A 21,883-nucleotide genomic window follows, 5' to 3' on the forward strand; every position below is an offset into this window, starting at 1 on the left:
GCCCGGATGCGGCCCCGCCCCTCTGGCCCGACCGACCTGCGCGTGCTCAGAGCGGTAGTGTGCGTGTGCCGAGCGAGCAGGTTTTGGCTAAGGGCTTTTTGCAAGCGTTCTGTTGGTTGTCTTGGCCGGATTTGGGGCTGACCCGGAAGTCGCTGTACTGACAGTTTCCAGAATGCCCCAGGCCACTGACGCAGTGCCAGGCAGAAATTTGGGTTCTTATTTAAACCTTCTCTGATGCTGTTTTTTTTCTTTTTCTTTTCTTTCTTTCTTTTTTTTTTGGTTCCAGAAATCAAGCTCAGGACCTTCTCTTATGCACTTTTGATCGAACTGGGGACTTTGTGCTTTCAAAGCAGGCGCCGAAACCACTGAGCTAAATCCCTGGCCCGCTCTGATGCATTCTTAAACGGAAAAAAAAAAAAAAATCTCTTGCTGCCAGAGTTGTTTAGAAAGGCAGCTCTCATCAGGCCCCTCACCTGCTTAAAAGCTTCTATCCTCCAAAACACACACTGTACGTAGCTTTGTTGCCTCCACGATGATGAGTGTCTACCTGTGACTTTTTTTTTGTGACAGAGACTCGCTATGTAGTCCAGGTTGGCTTCAAGTACTGCGGTTACAGGCGTGTAACCATCATGCCTGGCACTGTCCTATGATTTTTGAGTGTTAAAAACTTCTGAAAATCTTTCACAATTCATTGTGTTACTAGACAGTCTGAGGCAGTTCCTGAAACTGACGTAAGCCACCCATTTTGTAGGATAAGTTTGCAGGTTCGCTGACTCCCCTAGTGGATAAAGAAGTTTCAGGACTAGTCAGAGGCACAGGAAGGTTTTTATTAGGAAAAAAATTAAAAATACACACTCAAAGAAATAGAATGCAGGCCCTCTTGAGAGACAGGCACTTGTTTCCTGGAACAGGGACCGTTTGTGCTTCTATCGAGGGTGTAGAAATCCTGAGAAAAGCCCCCCCCACACACACAAAGGGTAGAAGCCCATTTTATAGGTATCAGCCCAGCTTTAAAAAAAAATAGGTTAACATTGTTTGGATTCTCTCAACCTGCTCCTTCATCTTAGATCTGGTTTCTGTTCTATACTTTTTCAATTAAGCAAGTTTATGCGCTGTCGGTATTCCTGAGAAACCTTGGGTATGATGGGTCTGGTAAGAAAGGAGCCTAAATTTAACTCAGGGAACACTGATATAGCTCACCTTAGATAACTACGACAGTGGCCCAAAAGCTGCAGTCTTTTTTTTTTTTTTGTACCAGGGATGAACTCAGGACCTTGTGCTTGTGAGGCAGACTCGGTGCCACTGAGCTAAATCACTGGCCCCTGCAGGCTTCTTAAAAGTGCCATTTTTAGTTATGATTTCCTTGTCTACTTTTTACCTTTTATTTCTTCTATCCTATCTCAGTTTGATGGCAAAAATTGTCTTAACTTCAAATCTTGGAGGAAAAACTCTCAGTTGCATCTACTTACTCCTTTTGGAGTACAGTTAATGTTTCACTGTAGAACTGTTAATGTATTTGATCAGAGTGCTGAATCAGACTCTGCAGGGACTGTAATTTCCTGTTTGTTTTTATGTATATCATGTAATGCCTAAAATCTGAAAAATTCAGAATTCTGGAAGATGCTAGTCCACAAAGTTTCAGCTAAAAAATTGTGGATGAATATAGTATAGTATTCATAACAGTGGCAACTGCCTGTGTTCAAAGCCACACTGAGCCAACTCATTACCCATGAGCAAGTATGAATGAGCTCTGCCTATTTCCTCATCGAGGGGATTAGGAATAGCACTCTCCCTCCCAGAGCTGCACTAGAATCTCATACACATATTTGAAGTTCAGCATTTAGCCGTTGTTTTACTTTCTCCACAGCTACCCAGTCAGGTTAATATTAGCGTTTACTACCATCTCATCTTACCATGAATCAAAAATTAAGGGCATCTGAGGGCTGGGGATTTAGTTCAGCAGTTCAGTGGCCTGCCTTGCAAGCGCAAGGACCCGAGTTCAATCCCTGGTACCAAAAAAAAAAAAACAAAACAAAAACAAAACAAACTAAGGGCATCTATATTTCAATCTTTTTCAATCAAGGAATCATACCTGTCTGAGAGAGGGCCCCACAGGGTTAGGGAAGGGAGTTGTGCAAAGTGATTCCCTCATCGATGCTATTTCTATCTTAATATCCACAGAAATTCTGCTTTCTATATAAAATTGGTATTTGCTTCAAAGTCTTGCTGTAAAACTGTAAAACTGATACTATAGAAAAACGAGCCTGCCAGGCCTGGTGGCTCATGCCTGTAATACCAGCACTTGGGAGGCTGAGGCAGGAGGATTGCTGTGAGTTCGAGACAGCCTGGGCTACATAGTGTGTTCCAGTGTAAGAGCCTGACTGAACCAGAGCGACTCCATGTTGACCAGCAAACGACCTAGAGACTGTCGCTGCGCCCCATCCCTTATAGGATAACTAATGATTAATTGTGAATTGTTAGGTAACTGCTTTGAAGTAGCTGGGAAACTAAATGTAAACTAGTGAACACAGAGACCCAACACAAATCACGCCACTCCTTACTTGCCTGTAGTTGAATGTTCTGAACATTATAATCTAAATTGTAAATGGAATAATGGATAATCGCTGTGCTGATCATTAGTACGTGACGGACAAGTATATGCTTGATGACCACTAGCTCAGATCAACTGATTCTTTGCCTTTGTCCTCTTCCTGTAAGTTTTAAGTGTAACGCCCCCCCCCCGCCTTAGCCCTATATAAAATGGCCTCTGTTTCTGAGCTAGCCGCCTCTCTGAGCTACTTGGCTTGGGGAGTGCCGCCTGGCCAGACTAATAAAGGTCTATTTGCCAACTTGCCTGGTGTGTTCCTTCCTGGGTGACTCTCGCTGTCCGACAAGCTCCTGGAGCCTCGCTGAGCTTCTGAGCCCAGCATCGTGGAAGCCTCTTGGCTGTTTACGCTCCAGGAGTAAAAGTGAGACTTAAGTCTTACACCAGGTCGGTCTCAACTACATAGTGAGACCCTGTCGCAAAAAAAAAAAACAAAAAGAAAAATGAGCCTTATTTATCTGCGGGGTTTGAGAGCCTCTAACATAGACCTCAGTTATGAGGGTCTGAGGCCAAACGACTTCAACCCCGTCTGGGCCGAAGAGGCCCCGCCCCAAGCATACCCTCGCCTGTTCCTCTAGGAGCTCCGCCTTCAGTACGCTCTTCCGGTTAGCTGCTTGGGCATGTACCACTGAGAGTCCTGTGGGGAATGGTAGGTCGGAGCGACCGGTGCGTTGTCACCTTTCCAAGCTTCACAGAGCTTCAGCTCTTTTTCAAAGTTTTAACTCTCTAGACGACCGAAGGGTTCCCTACACCCAACGTCCCTTCCCTCTTCCTCCCCGGTCCGGCGGTGGCATATTCTGAGTGGGTGGGGCGGGTGGAGGGGAGGGGTTTGAGACACTTGGAAAGAGGCCAGAGAAGACGTGGGGCGGAGCCACGTTGACGTGGGGGTGGGGCTTGAGGCCGTGAGGTGCGGGACCAGCGGCTGACTTACTGGACTACGCGGGTGAGGAAGTACGTTTGACGCGGGTGGTGGTCTAGGTGGTTGCACTGGGCGGGAAAAGGGCTTGGCGGGGAGGACATGCAGGCGGGCCTCGGGCGGTGCGGGGCAGCTAGGTTCAGTCCCTGCTGCCCTCGGCCGGCACGTCTGGCCCCTTGCGTACTCTCCGGCCTGGCGCGGGGCGGGTCTGCAGCCGCAAACTGAGGCGGAGTCGCGGAAGGGCTACTCTTACCTGGGCAGAGCCTTTCTGGAATAGGCGCACGGAAGCCCCAGCCGACTCTCCGCCCGCGGGGGGCGGGTCTGCAGCCGCAAACTGAGGCGGAGTCGCGGAAGGGCTACTCTTACCTGGGCAGAGCCTTTCTGGAATAGGCGCACGGAAGCCCCAGCCGGGACGGAACCCGCAGGGCGACAGACGGCCTCCCCACCTTCTGGGTCAGCTCGGTCCTGGGGAACCACTACTGGCTTCCTGATTGTCTATTGCAGCCCCTGCTCACCCCCGGTCTGGCAAACTTCCAGTCCCCTGACTCTGGCCCACCTGCAGCAGAGTCAGCCCTTATCTGTGTTCCCCACCCGCTACACCAAAGCTGAAGTTGCACAGATGCTGGATGCCAAAGGAATTGTGGTTTATTCCAGCCTCTTCTCTCTCAGAACCTGGCCACCAGTACTTAGGGTCCTTTGTGCCCTTGATTTCTGCACATACACGCTGAGCTTTGGGTCCGTCCTGGAGGCTTGGAGCTCCAGGCTGTGGGCTTGCTCCTAGGCCTAGCAGGCAGCATGAGCTGCCTGTGTTTAGGGCAATTGGGATCTGCAACCAGGCGTGAGGTTCTCTCGTGTTTCCTGTGCAGAAAACCTTTGCCTCGTCATGGACCCCGAGTGCTCCCGCCTTCTCCCGGCTCTCTGTGCTGTTCTGGTGGATCCCAGGCAGGCAGTGGCAGATGACACCTGTTTGGAGAAGCTCCTGGACTGGTTTAGAACTGTGACCGAGGCTGGTAAGAACCACACTACTGCTCTTGTCTGTTGTCCAGAGGTCAGAGGTTGTGTGCAGAGTGAAGGACAAGACGCCCAGGGCTCGCCTGTCCATCTAGAATCTTCCCCTCACTTCCTAGAGACTGTCTGACGGAAATAAACAGAGGGAGGCTGGAGGGAGTGACCCAGAACTGTTAGTGCTGTCCAGCTGCTATTCAGTCTTCCTTCCTTTAGCTCCTCATGTGGTGGCTACAGAGGGCACAGACAAACCATTTGTGTTGAGTCATATTTGGTTTCTTTCTGATCATGAAAGAAGTACATATTTCTGGGTTTTGTTTGTTTTCAATACTGGAGGTTGTATCTAGGACCTTCATATTGAGCTACATTCCCAGGCCATTTTTTATTTTGAGATAGGGTCTCACTAAGTCACTAAGTTGCCCAGGCTGGGCTTGAACTTGGAATCCTCCTGCCTCAGTCTGCTAGAATTATAGGCATGTACCCCACCACATCTAACAGGAGAGCACATTCAACACAAAAGAGTAAAGAGGAGAATTAAACCGCCATAAGTTTTATTTTCTTCCATTTTTTTTTCCTGTAAGTCCATGTTTTTCTTATAAATGTAAGATCATACCACAAATACAACTTAGAGCCTTGCTTTTTCTCACTTACCATTAGAGTGGGTGCTTTTCCCATGGAACACATTGATTTTATCCACTCTGTTTTATTTGCTATCTGAACAGACTATGATTTCATTCTTGTTAGATATTTTGTTATAGGGCCAGGGATTTAGCTTAGTGGTGCTACACCTGCCTTGAAAATGCAAGGTCTGAGTTTGATCCCTGGTACTGGGAAAAAAAAAAAAGTTGGGAATATTTTGTTCTTATAAATAGGGCTGTAATGGCTTTCTTTGTACATATTCTTACATCTCAATGTTTGCTGATAGTTGTCTTACATGGACTTCACATCATTTATTTATACTTTGATTACTTCCTTTGATTTATTCTGCTATATTGCTCTCTTTTGAGTTGAATATATCTTTCTTGTTTTTATATCTAAGGCTACAGATCTCTATAAAATCATCACTTGAAGTGCACCACTAGATTTTTTTCCCCTCTTAGCCAGGCATGGTGGGATATATCTGTAATCCCAGCACTCAGGAGGCTGATTCAAGAGGATCATTGTGAGTTCAAGGCCAGCCTAGGCTACATAGCAAGTTGAAGACCAGCCTGAATGACATAGTGAGACCCTTTCTCAAAAAACAAACAACAAAAAAAATTGGACCTAGTGCTTTTGCAGTGACCTACATTACTGGCTTTTTTTTTTTTTTTTTTTAATGGATTGGGAGGTTTGTGAGGATTTTTTGTTTTGTTTTTGTTTTAGACCTTTGGTACTAGGGCCTTTGCACTGAGCTAGATTCCTAGCCATTTTAAAATTTGTATTCTCACCAAGTTGCTAAGTTGCCCAATCTGGGATTGAATTTGTGATCCTCCTGCCTCAGCCTCCCAGAGTACTTGGATTATAGGTATGTTTTTAGTCTTTTTAGTGGTTAATTCTAACTTTTCGTTGACTAGATAAAAGTGCTTAACTCTTCAACAGGTAAATTTAATGTTTCATTTGCTGAGGTTGCATTTGAACTTAATTTACCATGATCTTTTACATTTGGCCCCTTACCCCCCACCCCATCTCAGCTCCTTTTCTGCCTGTGGCAAATGGATAACTCTTTCTTTTCAATCTTAACTCTTCTGGTTTGGAAATTACATATCCTGTTTATGTTCTCCATTGGTCACCCTTACACACTTAACACTCAAACTAGGTTTTTTTGTTTGTTTGTTTGTTTTTAAAGAATCTGAAATTGACTAGAATTTCTCAGCCTTCAAAACTTTAAGGATCTTAGAGCCCTTTGGCTTTGGATCCCCCAATCCTCCGCATCATTGCTGTCTAGAACTTTAATTCAGTCTTATTTCAAGACTCTTCAACAATGATTTATTTTTAGTTTTTTAAAAAATAAAATATGCAGGTCTGTATTTTTCATAGACTTTATTTTTAGAGTGTTTTTAGTTTTTGCTCTGTTCTTCTTTAGGCTCACACACGTGTTTCTTGGTTCTATTTCTGACTCCCATCCCTTCTCCCTGCGATCTTCCCACTGACTGACAATATCTATCTGGTCATCTTTTCCTATGAGGGCCTCCACTGAAGACACTCCCTGCCTCACGGGAAAACTGAACCATGTATTCTGGGGCCAAGTACCGAAGTCCATTGTCTTCCCTGTTCATTTAAGACAGAAATAACTCTCTGTTGGGTGAAAATGGTGTTGCTTTTTATTTATTTACTTATTTATTGTGATACTGGAGATTTAACCCTTTCATTGAACCACATCCCCAGTCCTTTTATTTTTTATTTTGGATAGGGTCTAACTAAGGCTGGGCTTGAACTTTTGATGCTTCTGCCTCAGCCTCACTCAGTGTTGGGATTACAGGTGTCACTGCTGTGCCTACACTTTCATAGTCAGTGGGACCAAACACTTTCCTAGGATTGGGGGGTGCTGTTCTTCTGCATGGCCTTTACCTGTGGCTGTGCTGTTGTCTCTCTAGCTCCCCACCCCCCAATACATTACAGTCAGGATTCACGTGTTGTAAATGTTCTTCCCAGTTGGACTGTGGCATCTAGCACCCTGAGGGACAGGGGCCCCAAGGTCATCTTGGAGATGCAATGCTGTGATGGAGTCACATGGAGAGAGTACAGTGGTGGGGTGCACATCTCCCCATTGTTAGGTGGGTTTATGAGTGCCTGGTCACCCCTGTGACGGTCCTCTGGGCTGGGCTGTCCCTGCAGGCTCCAGCCTGCTGCTGCTGCAGGAGAACCCCTGCCTGGTGGACCTGCTGTCCCATGTGCTGGACCTTAAGCCACAGGATGTAAGCCCCAGGGTCCTCTCCTTTTCCCTACGCCTGGCTGGAACGTTTGCAGCCCAGGAAGACTGCTTTGAGTATCTCCAGGTGAGTCCAAACCTTCCCACCTGCCTGTGCCCTGTGAGGTGGATATCTGAGGCATTGGAGCCATTCTTGTCCCTGGAGCTGAGGAACATCCTGCTCTGGGGTCTAGCGAGTACAGCCAGTTGTTCTCCCTGTGTCAACCCCCTCTGAAACATTCACCAGGAGTGATGCTGTGGCTCAGGAGGGACTTGTTAGCAATTGGGCAGAACTGGGATGATTCTCAGATCTCTCCCTCGGTGTGGTCTTGGTCCTGAGCTTCAGTTTCTTCCATGGCAGATAAGGAGCCCTGTATCGAGGGATTCCCTTGGGCCACAGTCCTGGGTGGGAGGGCTCCTGGCTGTTTGCCACAGGCTGATGCCGGACAGAACCTGCCTGGCCCTTGCCAGCTCAGCAGTGGCTCTTCCTGGCTCCTCCTGGAGGCCCTCAAGGCAGTGTGAAGACACAATGTATCTCACATCCTCTGTGCCGGAAGTGCTGGGGATGCATGCTGTGTTGGAATCATATGGGGAGAGGGCAGTGGTGGAGTGCACATACCCCCACCATTATATAGGTTCCTGGGTGACCTCCATTCAGCAGCTACAGACTCTTAAGGGCCAGGCCCCATCTTGCTGTGCCGTGAACTTTCCAGAATATTCTGAGCACCCCTGCTGTCGTGCAATGCACATCAGGGCACCACTTGGCCACACCCAGCCCTGCTGACAGCGTGCTGCTTTCCCCCTCCTCAGTTTCCTGTGTCTTTCTGTATCCTCCTGAGGCTGGCAGTGTGTGGGGCTTGAGGGTAGCAGGTCCCCTATGTGTGAGGATGAGGCACATAGTCCCCTCTTAGGCCTGCAGCACAGGGCAGGCCTCAGGTGCCCTTACTATCCACCCTGGCCTGGTGGTCTGATAGCCGGAGGCCTTTGGCAGCTGCTCAGCATTGGCCAACTCTGCAGGGCCTAGGACCCAAGACAGGTAGCTGAGCCTGTGCACCTGTGGCCACTAGTTGCACCTAGGAATAGTGGAACTTAAGGAAGGGGCTCCTGTTTGAGCAGCCAGCAGCTACTCCCCTTGGCCTGGGTTGGGCACCTCAGGCTGAAATGGGGTCAGGGTGTGGGCATGCCTTACAGTGTTAAGTTGCACCATACCAGGGTGGAACTTCGAGGAAAGGACCAAGAGAGATGTGAGGCAGGAGCAGCTTTGCAGAGAGAGCCTACATCCTGAGACCCTGATGCACCCGTGGAGCTTACTGTGGGGGACAGGTTTCCTGCCCCAGGAGGCTAGGCTGTACCTGATGGGGATACCCGAGGCCTGGCTGACATTTTTGAAGTTAGCCAGGCCTGCCAAGGCGCAGGGAATGACAGAGCCAGTTGGGGGCTCCCATCAGCCAGTCAGGATCAGAGGTACCACAGGGCAGTTAACGTCTATTAACATAGGCAGGACAGTGTGATGCCACCCAGCAAGGTCCTTGAAGAGTGGTGGTCCCTCTGCAGGGACTTCATGGGGGAAATGGTTGGGAGCCTGGGCTGTGAAAAGATTGAATAGCTACAGGGACGGCCAGTGCTTGCATGATTGGGCGTTGCTGATTCACTTGGTATGTGGGGTGTCCAGAAGGTCTGAAATTGTCCAGGTGGGGGGCACCTGGAAAGGAGGTGCGTAAGGTTCAGCTCAGAGACTATGGGGAAGCATGAAGGTCGAGCAGCCTTGAAGGGCACAGGGAGGGTGGACATGTGAAGGTGAAAGTGAGGTTGTGGGGGGGTGGCATCTTAAAGTACAGTCACAGGAGTGACAAACCTTCCCTGATCCAGTTTCTTCTCTGAAGTTCTTGCCCTACAAGGAGGATCTGGCAGTGCTGGGCCCTACTCACTGGCACTGAGAGTTACCCCTGCTCAAAGCACAGCTTTGTCCCCAGAAACACGCCTGTTTCCCGCATTCCCTGTATCCCAACAACCTTCTCTGACTTCACTTTTCTTTGCTTTCCAGCAGGGGAAGTTGCTGCTGGGGCTCTTTGGGGAGGCAGGACCCCTCAGCTGGGCTGTCTGGAGCGTCCCCACTGTGCGAAGTGGCTGGATCCAGGGCCTGAAATCCCTGGTACAGCACCCCAGTGGCCTGCACTTCCTGGGGGACAGCGGTGAGTGCTTTCTGCCATAGGACCCAGGGGAGCCCCTGCATCTGGAACCTGGTCCTCAGCTGCAGGGGTGGTAGTCTCACTTAGCCCAGGGCTGCTGTGGTCCATGGTGGTGGTTGTGGCCCTGGCTGCCAGGCCAGGTCCCGGGAACTGGGGGGCTTACTAAGTTGCTCATACACTGGCCATGGGGAGTCGGTCTTTTAAACTAGTTAGAAAGAATCAGGAGCTTCCATGGGCTGAACTTGGGCTGGTAGCCACTTATCCCTGGATCTGGCTGCTTCTGAGAGGGCTGGGGGCCCTGTGGGTGCCTTCTGCTATTCACATCTCTCCGCCTCTTTCTCTGAGATGCTGAGGGATATGATTAAAGTGGTTCTCTGCCTCCCACTCTGTGGGTTGACCCCATTTTACCTGTCTCCCTTTGGTCCACAGGTGCGGTTGATGCCCTCTTCTCCCTGCAGGGAGATTCCAGCCTGTTTGTAGCCTCTGCTGCCAGTCAGCTCCTGGTGCATGTCCTGGCTTTGTCCATGCAAGGCAAGGCCAAGGGGTCCCCTAGCCCAAAGGGCAATGCCTGGCCCGCATGTGCCCAGAAGATTGTGGCCCACGTAGAAGCGTCCTTGTGTTCTGCAGCTGTCCTGCAAGTCACTCAGGCCCTGAACGTCCTCACCACCACCTTTGGGCGCTGCCACAGCCCCTGGACAGAGGTCCTCTGGGGGCAGCTGAGTCCCCTGGTGGCTCACCTGTTGGAGAGTGATCCCATCCCAGCTGCACACTCGCTGGTGGACCTTCTCCTCAGCGTGGCCCGGTCAGGTCCCTGGGACATGGCGGTGGGGGCCCCAGGTGGGTGGTGATTCCCCCCAGGAGTCTCAGAGGAGTGGCCACATCTGGGTGCTCTTCATGGCAGACAGAGACAGAATCAGCCCTCTGAAAATGCTGCCATGATGGGAGCATTCCTTAGGAGGACCCCTCACCCTGAGAAAGGCCATCCACAGGGCTGGGCATCTCCAGCAGGGACTGTGGCAGTCCCCAATGGTCACAGAGGGGCCTTTGTGGGATAACAGTGTGATTTTTCTCTCTCGGGTCCTTCCTGCAGTTCTCCTGTGTTTGCTTCTGCAGACTGTGCCCTGTGGGAGACTATGGCCCGGATGCTGAGCTGCCTGAGCCCCACGCAAGCTGGGCCTCTGGCCTTAGGGACCTTGAAACTTCAGCACTGGTATGATTGGGTTGCTTTGGCTCAGGTGGGGCTCTGGTAGTGTGGCGTTTATGGTCAGGGGACTTCCGGGGGAGAAGCCTGGTGAGGCCGGGTAGTGCAATGGGCAGGCCCAGGCATTGGTGCAGGCTGGCTTTCTTAAGTGACAGAATAATTATTTTAAAAACTTAATGACAAAGCTTATTCTTAGAGCTCCTCTGCTTGAGGGGATAAGCAGAAATAGAATCTGCCCTCAGCCCTTAGACCTTTGTTGACTATGGACATAGGTCCTGGAGCCTTGTGAGTACTCAAATACCATGAGGTGGGCTGAGGGTTGGAGAGAGGAAGGAAGTAGAAGTCCTTTCAGGGTCCTGGGTTGGCATACATTTGGGGAGAAGTGACCTCAGCACCTCTCCAGAGGAACTGTGAGTGTGTCGCCAGCCTGCCTCTGGGCTCTGTGGCCTCCACATACTCAGAGTGGACAAGGAGAACAAGGGACCAAGCATCCTGCCTTCGGTGCTCTGTGCTAGCATAGCTGCCCCTCCAACCCCAAGGCCTAGACCCTAGGGTGGGCCCATCTACAGAGTGTAAGAAAGGACATTTCAGAGCTGGATATAATGGTGTGTGCTCATAATCACAGCCTGAACAACTTACCAAGATTCTATCTCAAAATAAGAACTGAAAGGGCTGGGGATTTAGCTCAGTGGTTCCAGCGCCTGCCTTGCAAGTACAAGGGCCCAGAGTTCTATCTCCAGTACAAAAAAAAAGAAAAAGAACTGAAAGATGGGTGGAGATATAGGTTGGAGCCGAGGTTCTGGGTTCGTTCCCTAGTACCACAAAAGAAAGGTCATCTCATATCACTGTGCATAGATGACAAGATGGAGTATGCCTGGGCACAGCTCTTGGGAGCCCGGAATTCCCTTTCACCTTGAGCAGGCATAGCCTCTCTGGGAGGTTGTGACCATCTCTTCCCGAGCTCCAGAAGCCCAGTGGCTGGACACCATGGCTGAGCCCTGAGCCTTTGTCAGGCTTGTTCCCCCCCACCCATCAAGGCCCCCTGCATAGAAGGTCTCAGGAGGTGCCCAGCCCCTGGCTTGTGCTGATCTGCCCAACTTGATAGGGATGTTAGAAACATGTCAGCCTGCCTCAGCCCAGCGCAGTAGCCCTCGTGTGTCCTGTGTCCACAGTCCACAGGCACTGAGATCCCAGGCCTTCGCGGTTCTCCTCCAGCCCCTGGTCTGTATCCTGAGAGCCACTGCTCAGGCCCCTGGACCTCCAGGTACACTGAGTGGTGTGGGAGGGTAGAACCTGGGTCTCTGATGGCAGGTTTCCTGCTTGTGGCCTCCCACTAAAGGCCACTGGGGTGGAGGTGCCACAGACCTGAACTTGGGAACCTAGCCTGTGCTTGGGACAGTGACTACCATAAGGGAGCTGTTCCTGTTTTGCTCCAGGCCTGCTGGATGAGACTGTTGAGGGTGACTCCATGACAGTGGATACACTCCTGTCCTCCAAGTCGGCCTGTGTGGGGCTCTTGTGCCAGACTCTGGCCCACCTGGAGGAGCTGCAGCCACTGGTAGGTGTGTCCCTGTCTGTGCCAGACAGGCAGTGGGACTGTGACTTCTCCTGACCTTTCTGCCCTCCTGCAGCCCCAGTGCCCCTTGCCTTGGCCTCAGACACTCCTGATGGAAGCTGTGGTGATCATCCTGCGGCTCTGCGATGGCTCAGCAGCCCCCAGCTCCAGTGAGGGGCGCCGCCTCTGTGGGGCCCTGGCAGGCTGCGTTCGGGTCCAGCGAGCAGCCCTTGGCTTCCTAGGGATGCTGTCTCAGGGAACAAGTGAGTTACTGTGGTGCTGGGTGGGCTGAACCCCTTACCTTTCCTTGTAGTGATTTCTGGGAATTCTGAGGCCTTGTGCTCAGCCGTCTTTCCTGCTCCTCAAGGCTGGGTTGCCTAGTTCCTGCTGGGAGGGAGCTCCTGGGGTAACTCATCTGTTTATGTGTGTCTCAGGCTCCTGGGAGCTGGTGCCACAGGTGTTTGCCATCCTCTTGGAGACCCTCGAGAGCCCCGCCTCCAGCCCGACGGTACAGGGACAGGATCTGGGCTCTGGGAGGCACAGCTGGCCCCCTTCCAATGTGGGCCTCTTGGAAGGGGGCCTTTGCCTGGGGCCCCAGAGCTGCCACTTAAAGTAGAAGGCAGGCAGATGCCCAGGTCCACGGGGGGCTTATGTGTGAGGGGATTTGTGGTGCCCTGGTGAGCTGGGGGCAGTCCACTCATCCTACAAGGAATTCCAGAACTGAGCCAGGGTGACTACTATACTTGAGACCCAAATTCTTAGAAACGTGCCCATTCTGTTGGTTGCAGGCTTAGTGCCACATGCCACAAGGCAGTCAGTGAGCCTGGGGGAAGGGCTTGTGGGATTCTTTGAGCCTTAAGGGAGAGGTGCCTGTCATGTCTTGGTGCAGGGTGAGGAGGGCTCTCCCCTGCTGTCTCCTAGGGCAAGCACCGGGACAGGTAAGGGCTCACCCTCCTACTGTCCTGCTCTATGGCCCGTCTGCCACCCACCCACTGCAGGTTCTGAAGAAGGCTTTCCAGGCCACACTCCACTGGCTCCTGGACACACCCAAGCCCCCTGGCTGTTTGGGCCTTGGCCCACATGCCCCACTGTTCCTCAGAGGTAATCCTGGCCCCTTATGGAGTACTCTGAGTGGAACCGCAGGGTGGAGGCAACTAGAGCTGAGGGTAAGGGGAGGTGGCCCAGAGGCTACTCTGACTAACCCCTCCTGGTCCAGAGCTATTCCCTGTGCTGCAGAAGCGCCTGTGCAGCCCCTGCTGGGAGGTGAGGGACTCAGCGCTGGAGTTCCTGACGCATCTGAGTGCATGCTGGGGAGGTGGGTTCCAGGGGCGTGGGTCTCACTGGCTCTGGGTCCCTGGCTGCCCTAGCAGCAGTAGTCACAGCTCCTTTGCCCTTTGATACCCAGGGGAAGCCGACTTCAGGGAGGCGCTCCTTGCTTCCGAGGTACCCAAGCTCACATGGCAGCTCCTTCGAGACCCTGAGAGCTATGTCCGTGCGAGTGCAGTGACCACCATGGGGCAGCTCTCCAGCCAAGGCCTACAGGCTGCCTCCAATAGCCCTGGGCATTCGGAGGTTCAACAGGTAGGAGAGGGTGAGGTCCTCAGCCATGTGCCCATCCTGGGAGGCTGTGAGTGGCCAGCGAGGCCCAGAGCAGCTACTTTGGGGTTAGTCTGGGGCAGTGCTGGTGGAAGTGACCTCTGAAGTGCCAGAGACTTGGTGAACCCATTTGCAGGGGAGCAAGCACAGGGCTGAGGGCTGCGTGTGCCCCAGCACATGCATGACAGAGCTGAGCAGCATGCAGCCTCAGCTCCTGACCCGACCCCAGGTGCTCACGTCTCTGACTTGCTCACTCCCTGGCCACCAAATTTACCTACTTTTGGTCCTGCAGGGCCTGGTTGGGGAGCTCCTGCATATCCTGTCTGTGGACTCAGAGGGCTTCCCGCGAAGGGCAGTTGCCCGGGTCTTCACCGAGTGGCTGAGGAACAGCCATGCTGATGTGGCCCGGGACACAGAGTGGTTTGTGGCCACCGTGCTCCAGATGGTGAGCCAGGACCTGGACTGGGAGGTCCGGGCCCAGGGTCTGGAGCTGGTGCAGGTGTTCCTGGCCCAGACACTGGGGCAGCCCAACCCACCCTGTCCCTATGCTGTGGCCCTACCCAAGGTCACCCCACCCAGCCCACTCCCTGAGGTGCTGCAGACTCTCTGCCAGATGCAGATCTTTGACTTTGCCTTTCGTGCCTTGTTCGACTGTGATCGACCTGTGGCACAAAAGGCTTGTGATCTCCTCCTCTTTCTGAGGGACAAGACTGCTCCCTGCAGTGGCCTGCAGGAGCCTGGGAACAGCTCTGATGTGGCCTCTGTGGAGGCCACCCTGGAGAGGTGGCAGGCAGGTGAGCAGGGCCAACCCCTGGGCAGCCTGGAGCCCGAGGTGGTGCTGGCCGCCTTGAGGTCCATGGATCTGGAGGGCCTCCAAGGCAGGCTGGCTGAGAGCAGTGACCATGTGGAGAAGAGCCCCCAGTCACTCCTGCAAGACATGCTGGCCACGGTGGCTGTGCTGGAGGAGAATGTGGCTGACTGCTACTGAAGCCAGCACAAGTACTGCTACTTGTGGGCTCCAAGCAGGACTGGCTGCACAAAGGATGCCCCCCACCAGATGAGAAAACCCCACATTTTGGTGAATTATTAAAAGAAATAGCTCATTTTCTACTTAAAACATTCCAGTCAATTTTGCCTGTGGCTTAAGCCCAGGCTCCAGTTCGTTTTTCTGCATGTGGCTTTCAGGTGTCCCCCTACCGTTCACAAAGGAGCCTGCCGCCTCACTTCATGTGTGCTTTCTGTCCCTCAGTGGATCCATGACCCCTGGGAAAGGGCTCCTTCCTGGGCTCTGCTCGCTCCTGCTGCATATGTCTGTCTTTATTCCACACTGACCGTTGCCCTATAGTAGACAGTAACATGAGACAGTATGATGCCTACACCTGCTTTTCTTTCTCAGCATTGCTTTGTTACTTGGGGTCTTTTGTAGTGCTATATGAACTTTGGGATTGCTCTTTCTATTGCTGTTGAGGTTTTCGTAGAAATGACATTGAGCCTGTAGGAGACTTTGGGGAGTATGGCCATTTTGATACCATTACTAATCTCAACCCTGGAACTCAGGACATTGTTTTTCTTTTTTTGGTACCAGAGATTGAACTCAGGACCTTGAGCTTGTGAGGCAGGCACGATGCAGGACATTTTGAATATATTTGGGTCATATTTTCCTTCACTCATGTATTAGCATTTTCAGTGTGCAGGGTTTTCACCTTTTTAAATTTGTTACTAAGTACTTTATTCTGTTTTCCTGTGTGTGCATGCATGTGTGTGTGTGTCTGTGTGTGTGTGTGACTGGGGATTGAAATTAGGGATGCTGTGCCACTACATACATCCCCAGCCCTTTTTATTTTTTTATTTTAAGACAGTCTTTCCTTAGTTGGCCAGGCTGGGGTCAAACTTGGGATCTTCCTGCCTCAGCCTCCTGAGTAGCTGGGGTTACAGACATGCACCACTGTTCTTTTCTTTTCTTTTATAAATGGGATAATTTTTCTTGACTATATATTTTTATTATTATTTCAATTTTTATTGGTATACATCTAGAGTGCATAATGATCACATTCATTGTGGGGAGATGGTGCATGTACCTAACACATCTTAATTCTTTTTACTTACCCTTCCCTATATCTCTTGGTTTAAATGGGATTATTATTATTATTATTATTATTTTTTTTTTTTTAACAGGCGGTGGAACCACCAAGCTAAATCCCTGGCCCTATTGAGTGTTTTTATTGTGAAGGGGGTTCATTCCTTTTTCTGCATCTGTTGAGAGGAGATTGTGTGATTTTTTTTCTTCATTCAGCTCATGTGTGTCACATTTATTGATTTATATGTATCAAACCATCCTTGTATATCAGAAATAAATTTCACTTTATTATGGTGAATGAGCCTTTTAATGTGCTGCTGTATTCTCTTGGTTCATATTTAGACGTGGATTTTTGTATCTGTGTTCATCAGAGATACTGGCCTACAATTTTCTTTTTTGTGTTGTCATTATCTGGCTTTAGTATGTAGCTAATGATGGCCTCATAAAGTAAGGTGGAAATCATAAAACTCCTAAAAGAAAACACAGAGCCGGATGTGGTGGCACATGCCTTTAATTCCAGCACTCTGGGAAGCTGAGGGGGGAAATTTGAAAGTTGAACCCTGAACTTAGTGATTTAGCAAGACCCTATCTCAAAAGATGAAAAAGGTCTCCTATGTAGTTCAGTGATAATGATCGGGGCTCAGTACCCAGTCCTAGAGAGAGAGAGGAAAAATAGTTCAATGACTTTGGTCTTGGCACTGGGTTCTTTAGATGTGACATCAAATTCAAAAACAAAACCCACCAGTGGAACTGAATCAACCTAAACACCTGTACTGCTAAGGAAATAATCAACAAAATGAAGATACAGTCAATGGAATAGGGGAGCATATTTGCAAACCATAGACCTAGTAAAAGGTTTTAATATTCAAGTGTATAAGGAATTCACACAACTCATTACCAAGAAGAAATACAATAACCCGATTAAAAAATAAGCAAACTTTTTTTTTTCCCAAACAACACATTGGTATATGAAAGGATACTCAACATTACTAATTAGCAAAGCCACAGCAGGATACAAAACCAATAGTGTTCCTGTGTGGCAATAATGAATACACTGAGAAATTAAGAAAACAATAGTTTCAAGAAAAAAACTAAATACTTAGGAATTATCCTGCCAAAGAAAGTGAGAGACTTCTACAACAAAAACTATGATAATCTGAAAAAGTATATAGTACATCAGAAAGAAAAGATTTCACTATTCCTGGGTAGGCAGAACTAATATTGTGGAAATGGCCATGCCACCAGAACTGATAAATTTAATGCAATCCCAGGCAAAATACAGCATTCCTTATGGATTAGAAAAACCAATTCTAAAATTCTTATGTAATCAGAGGAGACCTAAACTAGCAAAAGCAATCCTGGGAAATAAGAGCAAAACAGGGAGCATGACAATCCTAGATTTCAAGTTATATTTCAGGCTACAGTAATAAAAAGCATGGTACTGATAACAGAATGTGGATCAATGGAACAGAATAGAACATAAAGAAAAAACCCCAGGCACATTCAACCATCCAATACAGGCTGAAGCAAAGACAGCCACTTCTATAGCAAATAGTATGGGAGAAATGGCTGTCCACAGGCAGAAGACTGAATCTAGACCCGTATCTCTCACCATGTACTAAAATTAAAGACAATGAAACAGGAACACTGTAATCTGCTGGAAAATAAGGTGAAACCCCAAACACCTAGGCATAGTCAAGGACCTTCTGAAGAGAACATCAATTGCACAAGAAATAACAAAGAATCAGTAAATGGAATTATATCAAAAAGCTGCACAGCAAAGGAAACACCAGAAGAGAGAAACAAGAGGTGACAGAGGATGAGTATCTACAATATATAAAGAACTAAAAAAAACTACCCCCCCATAAAAGACCCAATTAAAAAGGCCATTGATTGCTTTTTCCCCTGCTGTTCTTGGCTGATCTCTTGATAATAGCCAGTCTTTCTGGAGTGAGATTGTTTTTATTTGTATCTCCAATGATCAGTGATGTTGAACATTTTTTCATATATTTATTTGCTGTTTCTACTTCTGAGAAGTGTCTTTTCATTTCAGTTGGCCATTTTTTGACTGGGTCTTTAAATCTAGGAGGTCTGGTTTTTTTTGTTTTGCTTTGTTTTATAATTCTTTATGTATTCTAGATATTAGTCCTTTGAGGAACAGTTGGCAAAAATTTCCCAAACTCTGGGTTGTCTCTTCACTTGGTGGTTTCTTTTGCTCTGCAAATGTTTTTAATAAGATGAGATTTCAGTTGATTTTTTGTGATATTTAAAGTGCAATTGGGATTTTGTTCATAAAGTCCTTACCTACCCCAGTGTCCTCTAGAGTTCTACATATTCTTTCAGCAGATTTAGTGTTTTTGTTTTAATATTTAGATCTTTGACCTGTTTTGATTTGCGTTTAGTGCATGGTGAAACATATGGGTCTAGTTTCAATCTTTGGCATGTGGAAAGCCAGTCCACATTATTATTATATCCAGCACCATTATTAAAGAGACTATCTTTCTTCCAGTGAAGGTATTAGGTTCTTTGTCAAAAATAAGGTGGCTGAGTGTGTGTGGAGTTGTTTCTGCATCTTTTCTAATCTGTTCCATTGATCCTGGGGTCTGGTTTTTCTGTTGTTTTTTTTGGTACCGGGGATTGAACTCAGGTCGTTGTGCTTGCAAGGCAGGCCACTGAACCGCTGAGCTAAATCCCTGGCCCTCTGTTGTTTTTTTGTTTTGTTTTTTTACTTTTTTTGGTGCTAGTACCATGCTGTTTTTATTATAGTAGCTGTGTAGTATAATTTCAAGTAAGGGATTGTGATGCCCCCTGCCTTGCCTTTATTGCAGAATTGCTTTTGCTAATTCTGTGTCTCTTCCAAATGAATTTTAGGATTGTTTTCTCTAATTCTGTGAGATATACTGTTGGTATTTTAATCAGGATTGCATTAAAAGTATATAACAATTTTGGAAGTATGGCCACTTTCACTATATTGTTTCTTCCTACCTGAGAACAAGGATATCTTTCCATTTTCTGATACCATCTTCATTCTCTTTTTTCAGAGTACTATAGTTTTCCATGTAAAAGTCTTTTTCTTCCCTCATTAGTTTGATTCCTAAGTATTTCATTTTTTGGATGATTGTGAAAGGTGTTGTTTCCCTAATTTCTCTCAGTGAGTTTGTTATTTGTGTGCAGGAATGCTGTTGATTTTTAGGTGTTGACTTTGTACCCAGCTATCCTACTAAATTTGGTAATTAAATTTAGAGGGAAGAGGAACCCTTGGAGGGTAAAGTGGTGCAACCACTGTGGAAATCAGTGTGCAGATTCCCCAAAACCTAAAACTGGAGGTTCCATTTGACCCAGTTACTCCCCATCTTGGTATCTTCCCCAAAGAATTAAAAGCATCAGACCACAGCAGTATATGCACACTCATGTTTGCAGCAGCACAGTTTGCAATAGCTAAATCTTGGAAACAGCCCCCATGCCCATCAACTGACAAATGGATAAAGAAGATGTGGGGTTTTATACATTGGAGTACAACTCTGCCATAAAGAATGATGAACTTCAGATATTTCTAGCTAAATGGATGGACCTCGAGGTCATACTCTTAAGTGAAATAAATCTGACACATATGTTAAATACCTCATTGTTTCTCTGGTGTGAGAAATTGAAAGTGGAAATAAAAAAACAAAATGTATAATACATATTGAGAAATGGGAAGAAAATATTCAAATAAGGGGAACAAGGGATGGGGGAGAGGAAAAGGAAAGAAGGACGAGAAAAAGAAGGAAAAATGGAAACAAAGCTTTTGTAAATAGGGAAAGAGGCGAGGGGAATGGGAAAAAAGAGCAGCAAGATATATCTTTGCAGGTGCAAATTCCCAAGGAAGAATGTGATCATTATGTATATCTAAAATGTACCAATAAATGTATTGCTTAAAACAAGGCCAACTGAAATGAATAGACACTTCTCAGAAGAAGTACAAATGGTCATATGGTCCTGCCCAAATACAGGATACTGGGGCTGTCAGGACAAGTGCCTGAGATTGACCAGTGGGACTCAACTCATCCCCCAGTGTCTGCTGCCTTGTGGTGCACAGTTTCTTTGAGTTCTTGAGATATCTACCTATCCATCTCCTGGGAATTGAACCCAGGGCCTTCACACAGAGCTAATCCCCCACCTTTTTTGTTCTGTGACAGTCTTACTCAGTTGCTCAAACAGGACTTGAACTTGTAAGGATTCAGTTTAAGGATCAAAATCGAGGAGGATTGCAGGTTCAATCCTCCTGTCTCAGCCTTCCATAATGGTGGGATTACAGGTGTGTGTGTGTCATTGTGTCCAGCATTTTGGTTGTCTTTATCTGTGTGCTGCTCCACTGAAGGGTTCTATGGGGTTCTTCAAGGTTTCAGATGTGGTGAACCTGACTAGGAAGGAGTCAGGTTGGGGCATTACTCCTAGGAAGCCCTCCAAATCCAGACTGCATGGAGTGTTTTCCATCCTCAAACCTGACTTCTCAGGAATAATTTTTCCGCACTTTTGTTTTGCTCCTCCTAGCATCACAACCAATCTTTCCTCTAGTACCCTGAAGTGTGGGGCAGGATGGCGCATGAGGTAAATTTGCTACCCTAGGAGGATGGCCCCTTAGGTTTGCTGTCTAAGGTGGGGAGGAGGGTCTTATATAATGCTCCCCACTTAGGGTAGGACTGGTCTGAATTTTTTTTCCTTCCTGCCCCTTGGGGACCACCGAACCAGAGCCTAAATTTGCTGGTATTGGCCAACACTTTCCAGGCAAAAGGATGCTGACCAATCAGGATAGACGTTGGCCGGTATGCCCAATCAAGATGCAGCAGCTGATGTCAGCACTGTTGATATGCAGATATCGCTTTCCAGTGAAAAACAGGCTGGTTTGTCTGGAGCAACCATCTCCCTGCAAACAATGAAAAATGCTAGAGATGTAGCTTCAGTGGCAGAGTGTTTGCCTGGTATGCACAGGCCCCAGGTTCAATCCCAGCAAAAAACAAAACAACTCAAAACCTAGATAAAATACCTAATAACCATCACCCTAGGAACCTGAAAAGCTGACAAGACAGTGAGTGGTTCAATGCCAGGTTAACTGGGGTACATTGGCTATCTCAGGTGCAAGGCCTTTCCAGAGGGTATGGTAGAGCCCAGATCAGCTCTGGGCTGGGAGAACTGGGAGAGAAAGGGGACCCTACTGTCCAAGTGCCCACAGGCAATAGTGCTGAACCTGGTCCTCAGAGGAGAGAAAAGACACTCCTACCATGTGGGGCTGAAGCTTCATTGTATCAGCTTGATTGGATTTGGGATCCACCCAGGTGGTTAGCAGAGCACACTTACTGGTGTTTGAGTAGGCCATGGAGGTGTAGCCTGGTCCCTCACCTCTTCCTCTCTGGCACTGTTCCCAGCACCATACACTGAGCAGCCTTCCATGCCCACTCCCTTCCACCATGATGGTTCTGTCTTGGAGCCAGCCAACCAGGGACTGAATCTTGAAACCATGGGCCAAATTAAAATTCTCCTCCTTTAAGTTGTGTTAAGTACTATGTCTCTGGGACAGGAAAGCTGATTGACACATAACACTTGCTGCCTGACAAGTCCTCTTTGAAGTAACACACTTCAAACCGGTCCCCAGGGGGAAACACTGACAGAGGCTTAGACCCAGCCAGGTGCTTATGGCCACCAGAGGTCCCAGGCCCTCACACCTGCTCTGTCTATAGGCTGGGACAGTGACCCTCATCAGTGTCAGTGTTCTGAAGAGAACAGGGGGCTGTATGTGGCATTTCTGTGCTGATATCCCAGTGCAGGCCCACACATATTAGACCTGTGTATACTAACATGGGCATTACCTTTAC

At 48.5% G+C, this 21,883-nt stretch overlaps 1 protein-coding gene across 4 annotated transcripts; it reads left to right on the top strand.

Annotated features, from left to right (window-relative positions):
- The first annotated feature begins 3,193 nt into the window (after positions 1–3,193).
- Brat1 (BRCA1 associated ATM activator 1) lies at positions 3,194–15,836 on the top strand. Of its 4 annotated transcripts, XM_010642805.3 has the most exons (15): positions 3,461–3,556; positions 4,388–4,531; positions 7,341–7,501; positions 9,458–9,605; positions 10,032–10,133; positions 10,230–10,404; positions 10,693–10,812; positions 11,976–12,067; positions 12,240–12,361; positions 12,435–12,621; positions 12,793–12,866; positions 13,357–13,459; positions 13,575–13,673; positions 13,764–13,939; positions 14,247–15,836. In XM_010642805.3, the coding sequence occupies exons 2-15, from the start codon at positions 4,405–4,407 to the stop codon at positions 14,940–14,942; spliced, it is 2,382 nt and encodes a 793-aa protein (XP_010641107.1). In that variant the 5' UTR covers positions 3,461–3,556; positions 4,388–4,404; the 3' UTR covers positions 14,943–15,836. The 4 variants fall into 4 exon arrangements, with proteins under 4 accessions (XP_010641108.1, XP_010641106.1, XP_010641107.1 ...); XM_010642806.2 differs by lacking the exon at positions 3,461–3,556 and adding an exon at positions 3,194–3,254 and having other exon boundaries at positions 10,032–10,404; XM_010642804.3 differs by having other exon boundaries at positions 3,453–3,548; positions 10,032–10,404.
- Positions 15,837–21,883: the final 6,047 nt, after the last annotated feature.

This window comes from Fukomys damarensis, unplaced genomic scaffold (genome assembly GCF_012274545.1).
Source record: "Fukomys damarensis isolate Sample0158 unplaced genomic scaffold, DMR_v1.0_HiC HiC_scaffold_17, whole genome shotgun sequence".
NCBI classification, from domain to species: domain Eukaryota; kingdom Metazoa; phylum Chordata; class Mammalia; order Rodentia; family Bathyergidae; genus Fukomys; species Fukomys damarensis.

Coding starts and splice junctions, on each gene's coding strand:
- Brat1 (XM_010642806.2), top strand. CDS start 4,405: ATGGACCCCGAGTGCTCCCGCCTTCTCCCGGCTCTCTGTGCTGTTCTG. Junction 10,405..10,692: donor CTTCTCCTCAGCGTGGCCCG/GTCAGGTCCCTG, acceptor TCCTTCCTGCAG/TTCTCCTGTGTTTGCTTCTG. Junction 13,940..14,246: donor GGCATTCGGAGGTTCAACAG/GTAGGAGAGGGT, acceptor TTGGTCCTGCAG/GGCCTGGTTGGGGAGCTCCT.